A 9,553-nucleotide genomic window follows, 5' to 3' on the forward strand; every position below is an offset into this window, starting at 1 on the left:
TTATCACCTTAGAAGAACAAGCACTACAAGGTTTCATAACATTTTTACTGGCCTGGAAATTTTCGATCAAATTTTAATGGCAGATCTAAGCAATTAAATTTAAATCATAATGGCAGATCTTAATTAAAGCAAAAATAAAAAATCCATTTTTTATTTTAGATAATTGTTCAAAACGTAAAATATTATTATGAGTTTACTGTGATTCTGCTACAGTCCCTCAAGTAATTGTAGAAGAGTACACCCTGAAATTTTTCATTTTCAATTTTATGTTTTGTACATGGTCAACAATTTTTCAATTTTATGTTTTGTACATGGTCAAAAAAAAGAATTCTGTTTAAAACACATTTAAAAAATGTATATTAGTAATATATGTGGCAAATGTTAATTAGGTACTAAATAAATTGAAATAAAGGTTGCAAAAACAATTAGGTACTAAATAAAAAATTTAGTTTACTAAAAGTCAGGAAATTGCCGTTGCTATGGGCGTTGCTATAGGAGCTGGAAAAACTTCACTTTAAAAAAAATATATATATATATATATATATATATATATATATATATATATATATATATATATATATATTCTCAGAGCCGTAACCACCGGGGGAGTCTTGGCGCCTCCAAAAAATTTTTAAATTATAATTATTAGAGAAAAACATACACGTTAAATAATTTTAACAAATTTTTTATCCCCTTCCTCCTTTAAAAGAATTCTAGGGCTCCCTATCATTAAAATTGTGGTTACGGCTCTGATTCTGAATCTAGAATAAATTTCAAACAAGATAACATAAAAAACATAACTTTTATTTTTTACTGTTTTTAACTTAAACCTTTAACGAAATATAAAGTTCTAAACATGTCAGTGTTAACATTTTTTTAATTTTTTTAAACTTTTAAACCGGTAAAAAATGACCTTGTGAACTAAAAAGCTTCAGGTTTATTTGTATGAGTTACATGAAGCATAATTTTACTAAGTTAATTATAATAATATTATGCTTAGAATATAAAGTGTTAAAGTTTTCTTTATGCCGTAGAATAATGCGCGAGTTCTCAAACCTTCGTTTAAACAAATACTAAAACACATTGCTTGAGTGGTCCGAAGTAAATAATCCGCAAAAAAGTTGGACAGTTTACTCCAACGTAGTACAGTTTGCTCTGGAGTGAATTGTCCTAGACGGACGGATAGGATAAACTAGGACGTTCTACTCCGGAGTAAAATGTCCGACCGGACAACTTACTCCGCGGACAGTTTTCTCCGTGACAGTACAAAATGAGAGAAAAGTTACAGTATAAGAAACTAAAATTCACAGACCAAAAAAACTCATGTTTTAAATTAAGTTTTGAATTATGACTTTTATAACGGAAAACTAACAAGAGTCTGCATCAATGATATATTATATAACTAGATGTCTAACTTCGATCCGAAAAGTAAAGCCGCTTTTTGCCCTTTTTACAAATGGCGGATTAAATTTGTAAACAAGTATTTTTAACTTTTCTTTTCTTAAATGAAATAAAGTAATAAGCGGAAATTATAATGCTTGTAAAATAATAATTTATGATTCTTAATTCAATTTCGATTACTTTTCGATACTTTTTAATAAACATAAGCTCATAACAAAAACTTTTATAAGTATTTTAAATTAATAAAATTTGTTTTTGAATTATCTTTAATTTATTGGGAACTTTTGACTTGCATTTTTAACTTTTATTCCACACTTCAGCTTTAGCTTTTGCTTTTTTACAAATGGCGGGCTATTGTTATAAACAAAATAAAGTGGCTTCATTTTTTGTCCAATAAAATCCCGCAAGTTAGACATCTAGTTATATAATATATCATTGGTCTGCACATAACACATTAAAATCATGGTTTGTGTACAAACCATGATTTGACGCATCTGATTGTATTATACTGTTTTGAATTCATAAAAACTAAAATGTTGTATGGTTGCTAAGGCGATATTAGGGAATTTATTTTTAACTGTCATCTACTAAAATGCTATTAAATCAACTTTTACATCATTTTTAAGATTAATTGTTTTTTTATATGTTGAAGAAATGATTGTAAAATCAAAATACCAAAAATCAAAAAACTGATTTTTTTCAAAAAACTTACTTATTTTCAGTTGTGTGCCACCTTAAGTCTTGCTATATATACTGTATTTTGATAGGGAGTTGATTTTAAAAATGAATTTGAATTCCTTGAGTCTAGATAAGTTCCATAATGATCATGAAGGAGAATAAATCTCTCTAAATCAACGCTGAAGACAACCACTGGCTTATTCCTTGATTTTGAGTATATAATATATAATGAAGCAAAACTAAAAAAATTGGATGTGGTATTGAAAAATCTTGGACAGAAAAGGTATGTTTATATATACACTAATATTTATATAAATAAAATCTTCAAAAAAACGGTTTAATACAGACAAATTTAATATTTTAGAAACCAACAAGCAGATATAGAAATCGGATAAATTATTGATGCTGCTGACCAAGGAGATTCTCACAGAAGCATTGAAAAATATTGGAATGCTTTGCCAAATGACTTTTTAAAAAGACTTGTAGATAGTATGCCTTATAGATGCGCAGAAGTCATAAGAAACAAAGGATAGCCAATTAAGTACTAATACAGCTAAAACTTGAAAAATACTTTACAAATCCTAATTTTTTTTTCATTAACGGGTGATGCGGAAGTTATCGGACAAATCCTAATTTCATTATTTGAGCATAATAATTAGTTTTTGTGGTTTTATGCGTAGGCATAAACGTTCTATAAAATATTAACTTTATTATTTGAAACACAATTATCTAAAACGAGGTTAAATGTAGCTGAACGAGAACCTTTTCGAAAGCGACTAAAAATGTTTTTTGTAAATAAACCTAATATAAAAAAAATCGTAAATCATTTTGAAAAGGAAGGATTTGCTCGAAGTACAATATATGATAATCTAAAAAGACTTGAAACTGTTCAATCGTTTTCTGATAGAAAGCACCCTGGCCGTCCGACATCCTGGAATAGAAAAAAGAAAGCCGAATTAACGAGACTTGTCAACAATCGAAAAGGGGTCAGTCAGAGAAAAATAGGTATTAAATTCGGTGTAAATCAATCAAAAATTGGTCGTCAGTTAAAAAAAATGAATATTAAATATAGAAAACGTGAAAAGACTCCAAAATACACTATAGAACAACAAATAAAGGCAAAGAAAAGAAGCAGGAAACTAGTTAACCAACTCTATAACACACAATCGCTTCTAGTCATCGATGACGAAAAATACTTTTGTTTTGCAGGGGACAACATGCCTGGAAATTCTGGATACTACACAAACAACAAAAAGACATACCCAGAAAGTGTTCGTTTTATAGGAAAATAGAAATTTCCAAAAAAATTATTAATGTGGATAGCCATATCTGACCGTGGTATGTCCGAGCCATTGTTTCGCACTTTCAAGGCTGTAGCGATCAATTCATCAATCTATATTAATGAATGTTTAGAAAAACGACTTCTTCCATTTATTCACAATTATCATGGAGACTTTAACTATTTATTTTGGCCAGATTTAACAAGTTCTCATTATTCTATAGATTCTCTAAATTGGATGGACCAATATGTCTATTACGTTGATAAAGAATCCAATCCCCCAAATGTGCCTCAAGCACAACCAATTGAAAATTTTTGGGGACATTTGGCACAGAAGATTTACGAGGGAGATTGGCAAGCTTCAACAGAGCAAGTTTTGATTGATCGCATTAAACTAAAACTACAAGAAATTGATTTAAACTTTTTACAGTCGCATATGAAAGGCGTCAGAGCAAAATTGAGATCAATTGCAGATGGTGGTGTTTTTTCATATAAAAAATAATATATTTTTCTTAAAAGATAAATGCTTTATTTAAAAAAAATATAATAGTAGTTGTTTTTTTTATTTATAAATAAGTTATTGACGTTTTTATTTTGTCCGATAACTTCCGATCACCCGTTATATGTAGTATACAACAATATAATATACATTTCTATAAAAATTGTTCTGAATTACTTTTGTTATATGAGTTTTTTTTATGTTATAAGACACTTTTTGTTGTTTTTTTAATCAAAAAATTGAGTAGGGCTTTTTTTTTTGCGTGTGTGTATATTGCCTGTGTGTGTGTGTATATATATATATATATAATATATATATATATATATATATATATATATATATATATATATATATATATATATATATATATATATATATATATATATATATATATATATATATATATATATATATATATATATATATATATATATATATATATATATATATATATATATATATATATATATATATATATATATATAGAACCCTTAGATGTTGTCCGAAAGTTTTTTCGATATTTTGTTGACAAAAAGTAAAAATTAAAATGCAAGACCGGAATTTTTTTTTTTTAATAATGATAGACTGCCTGCCCCAACCAAACCCTCAGTCGATGTAGCAGCACTCCCTTGCGGGTCAGGCTATTTGTCAGTCGATGTAGCAGCACTCCCTTGCGAGTCAGGCTATTTGTCAGTCGATGTAGCAGCACTCCCTTGCGAGTCAGGCTATTTGTCAGTCGATGTAGCAGCACTCCCTTGCGAGTCAGGCTATAAGATAGTCGATGTAGCAACACTCCGCGCATGATTTACAGTAAAAAAAATAAAAATAAAAACATTTTATTAAAAAAAATAAAAATAAAAACATTTTATTAAAAAAAAATAAAAATAAAAACATTGTTTATATTGTTAAAAACATTCAAAATGTTATAAAAACATTAAGAATGTTTTTAAAAACATTCTGGTCAATTAAATTTGCGTTTTTGTGGTTTTTTTAAAAAACGATTAATTTGTAATTAAATTAATGGTTTTTACTTTCGTCCAACACGGAAATGTTGGACGAAAGTCAAAAGTAATTAAAAGTGACGTATGTGTTGGCGTAAGAATCACTTTTTTCCTTCCGCTCTTCCTAAAGCCAACAAACTATAGAACTATATATATATATATATATATATATATATATATATATATATATATATCTATAGTTTGTTGGCTTTGGGAAGAGCGGAAGGAAAAAAGTGATTCTTACGCCAACATATACGTCACTTTTAATTACTTTTAACTTTCGTCCAAAATTTCCGTGTTGGACGAAAGTAAAAACCATTAATTTAATTACAAATTAATCGTTTTTTAAAAAAAACACCAAAACGCAAATTTAATTGACCAGAATGTTTTAAAAACATTGTGAATGTTTTTAACAATATAAACAATGTTTTTTTTTATTTTTTTTAATAAAATGTTTTTATTTTTATTTTTTTTAATAAAATGTTTTTATTTTTATTTTTTTTACTGTAAATCATGCGCGGAGTGTTGCTACATCGACTATCTTATAGCCTGACTCGCAAAGGAGTGCTGCTACATCGACTGACAAATAGCCTGATACGCAAGGGAGTGCTGCTACATCGACTGACAAATAGCCTGACTCGCAAGGGAGTGCTGCTATATCGACTGACAAATAGCCTGACCCGCAAGGGAGTGCTGCTACATCGACTAAGGGTTTGGTTGGGGCAGGCAGTCTATCATTATTAAAAAAAAAAAAATTCCGGTCTTGCATTTTAATTTTTACTTTTTGTCAACAAAATATCGAAAAAACTTTCGGACAACATCTAAGGGTTGTATATATATATATATAGATCTATAGTTTGTTGGCTTTGGGAAGAGCGGAAGGAAAAAAGTGATTCTTACGCCAACATATACGTCACTTTTAATTACTTTTAACTTTCGTCCAACATTTCCGTGTTGGACGAAAGTAAAAACCATTAATTTAATTACAAATTAATCGTTTTTTAAAAAAACCACAAAAACGCAAATTTAATTGACCAGAATGTTTTAAAAACATTGTGAATGTTTTTAACAATATAAACAATGTTTTTATTTTATTTTTTTTAATAAAATGTTTTTATTTTTATTTTTTTTAATAAAATGTTTTTATTTTTATTTTTTTTACTGAAAATCATGCGCGGAGTGTTGCTACATCGACTATCTTATAGCCTGACTCGCAAGGGAGTGCTGCTACATCGACTGACAAATAGCCTGACTCGCAAGGGAGTGCTGCTACATCGACTGACAAATAGCCTGACTCGCAAGGGAGTGCTGCTACATCGACTGACAAATAGCCTGACCCGCAAGGGAGTGCTGCTACATCGACTGAGGGTTTGGTTAGGGCAGGCAGTCTATCATTATAAAAAAAAAATATTACGGTCTCGCATTTTAATTTTTTCTTTTTGTCAACAAAATATATCAAAAACTTTCGCCCTACATATGTGGTTTATATATATATAGATATATATATATATATATATATATATATATATATATATATATATATATATATATATATATATATTGGGGCCCGTAAAAAATATTTTTCAATTTTATTGAGTTTATTTTTATTGGGTTTTATAACTAAAAAAAAAGTTATGCAACGAAATTATAAATTAATTTTCCTAGCTTTTTTGCCATTGCATTTTTTATCGACAGTATTGTAAATCCTGAAAGTCTTTCCTGTGACATTGTAGAACACAGATAATTTCCAATTAATGTTGAATTAGTTTTAATTAGTTTTGAAAATGATCGTTCACAATAAACAATGATAATGGGTATTGTTAAATTTATTCGATTTACGCGATACATACTTTTGGATATAATTTTTCCAAATTCCTTTCAAAAATGAATTCAAATATTTTTGCTGTTTATGAGCTGATTTGGATGTAAAAATAAAGTTTTTTATATAAAAACAAAAATTAGGAAAATTTCGATCCAAATTTGAAATAACGCCATATGGAATCAATGCCAAGTAACGGTAAAACCCATCATAAAGAAATCAAACATATTTAGAAATTCAGTTCTTTTATTTTTTACTATAAAAATCTCGAAAATGATTTCGATAAGCTAAACATAAATAAACTTTACATTTTTCACTCTGAATCCTAACATAAGCTTTACAGACACAACAACATTGTTTCGTTACTGAAGGCAATGGCCGATGGCCTTATTGATCGTATTTTGATTCATCATAAGGTGTTGCAATTGCAGGCTTTCTTCCACTTACTGTTGGTTCCATACTTTTTCTTTTGCTGGGCGAGCTGGAACAATGTACAAACTTACTTGATTATGTTTGATAAGAGCGTCTGCTTACTCAAATGAAAATAATTGCAGAGATTGTTATGTTTGTTTCAGTTCACAATGTTGATCTTAATGACGACGGTACAAAATCTAACCATTAACCTTGGCAACATCCACTAAGTGCCAGAATATTTTTATGTACCACCTACCAGTGCTGGGCAAAATACTTTTTAAAAGTATTTGAAATAAAAATAAAATAGTCTACCTAAAAAGTATTTGAAATGAAAATAAATTACAAGCAAAGTATTTCAAATAAAAATTCTTTATAAAACTATACAAAATACTGGAATCATACCGACTCGAATCGAACATCACAACTTTATTGACACAATTTAACCTTTAAATCAACATTTATTGGCTTTTAAAAGTAACAGTTTTTCAAATGTTGCATCACTAAGACAGTTCCTTCGTAGCGTCTGAATTTGTCCAGCGGTGCTAAATAACCGCTCAACAGGTGCGGACGAAGGTAAGGTCGTATTGTACCTCACGAATACGTGTTTTATAGCTTCATATTTTGCCAAAATTTTAAAATCCGTACCAAAGTTGCTTAAGTACGATAAACATTCGTTGTTGACTGTTGCTTGTTCTGCAATGTTAATTTTGCTAAACGAGAAAAAATCATCACTCATGCCACTACCACCAGCTGGTTGAGTACCTGGAAGTGGGTCAGGGTCAATAATAGTATTAGCTCTGTCCAACAACTGTTGCTGCTGAGACTTAGCTGCACAAATGAAGAGATCACGACAGAAATCTTTTTTATCATCCGGAACCCATATCATTTTGAAGTAGGGATGCAATACTGCTGCAATTATCCTGCTGGCATTTTGTTCAGAAAATGATAGATGACCCTCAAATCTTGTTTTCAAGCTTGTAAGCATAGATTCTGCAAATTTCTTAGCTTGCGTCAGTGATTTCTGCTGCAGGTCCTGCAATTTCTGCTGTACGGTGTGCAGCGTCGGAAATACATCGCCAAAGTACACATTGTCACCTTGTAGCCTATCAATGGCAACAGCAATAGGAGCCATTATCATTACATACTCTTCTAGACATTCCAACTCCTGCTTTTTGAACTTTTTTTGTTTTGTTTTGCGACAAGGTATACTGGTACTGCAATTAAGTCCATGGATCGAATTTTTGAACGCTGGCTTTTCCACTGTGATCAAGGCGCGCATTTCCTGCACAACGTAGTCAGCAATAAGCTTGTCAACTTCATTCTGTGAAATGGATGTTTGATTTCGAGACATAATGTGCATTTGTTTCAACTTCTTAGAAGCAGGACCAGATACGGCAGAAGGTCCACCTCCAACTCCAGATTCCATCTCAGCTACCGAGCGCTTGCGTTGTTTTGCAACTGAAACCTTGTGCTGCTTGTATTCATCGATTCGCTTTTTGCCATGAGCATTCTGCAACAACAACAACAACAGTCAATCAACCGAGATTATTGCATTTTTTTGTGTTATGTTATAGCATTAGCATTTGTCTGTGTTGCTTTATGTGTTTATCGTTTTTACTGTTAAGTGCGTAGTTTAACCGTTTTGTTTAACTTTCAATGATTTTTCTTTGACTAAATGACTGGCTGTAACAACTATGACTTTGAGATGAGAATGATTTACATAACATACACTGTGCAATAATTTTAACATCCCCTGTAGTTTTACTTTTAGATATAATTTTGTAAAATTTTCTATCAAGCATAGCAGGAACAGCTTGTTCACTCTCAGCATTTTCATTTTCTACAATTTCAGTCGTTTCCCTCTTATTCGCCATTTTGGGATTTTTGGTAGATTAGTTCCTCTAATCATAGTAATTGAATAACAAATTAATAAATACCATTACCAAGGGTGGTCCAAGGCACCACAATCCAGCCAAGGAACTTTTGGAAACCAAGTTTTAATTAATTTGCTGTTGGTGGAAAAGTATTTTGCATTTTGTATAATAAACCAAATAAAAAATAGCCTTGAAAAGTATTTGAAATAAAATTGAAAATACTAATGAATAAAACTATTTCAAATAAAAATAAAATAATACGAAAGTATTTTAAATAGTATTTTAAATACTTTCATTTAAAATACTTTTTAAAATACTCAACACTGCCACCTACGTGTTTTTACTTTTATTCTGTAAAGTGATATCAACATATCTACGAAGCCAACACCACCCATACTGTGATTGTAAGACTTCACAGTATGAGGACATGGGACATCTGTTTGATCTATTTTTGTTTTGTTCCATCTTTTAATTGTACTCATTGGGTCAATACCAATATTTCCTCTTTTTATTCATAATGTCTAAAAATAAATTTTTACATAGATTTACAAAGCACTGCAAAATGACTTCTTCATTTGGCAGTGACTC

General features: G+C 30.0%; 1 protein-coding gene across 1 annotated transcript; it reads left to right on the plus strand.

Annotated features, from left to right (window-relative positions):
• Positions 1–3,392: 3,392 nt before the first annotated feature.
• Positions 3,393–3,860, plus strand: LOC136078470 (uncharacterized). The gene has a single exon (XM_065794242.1). It carries the CDS (start codon positions 3,393–3,395, stop codon positions 3,858–3,860), a length of 468 nt encoding a protein of 155 aa, XP_065650314.1.
• Positions 3,861–9,553: the final 5,693 nt, after the last annotated feature.

Source organism: Hydra vulgaris, chromosome 03 (assembly GCF_038396675.1).
Source record: "Hydra vulgaris chromosome 03, alternate assembly HydraT2T_AEP".
Classification (NCBI taxonomy): Eukaryota; Metazoa; Cnidaria; class Hydrozoa; order Anthoathecata; family Hydridae; genus Hydra; species Hydra vulgaris.

Coding starts and splice junctions, on each gene's coding strand:
- LOC136078470 (XM_065794242.1), top strand. CDS start 3,393: ATGTGGATAGCCATATCTGACCGTGGTATGTCCGAGCCATTGTTTCGC.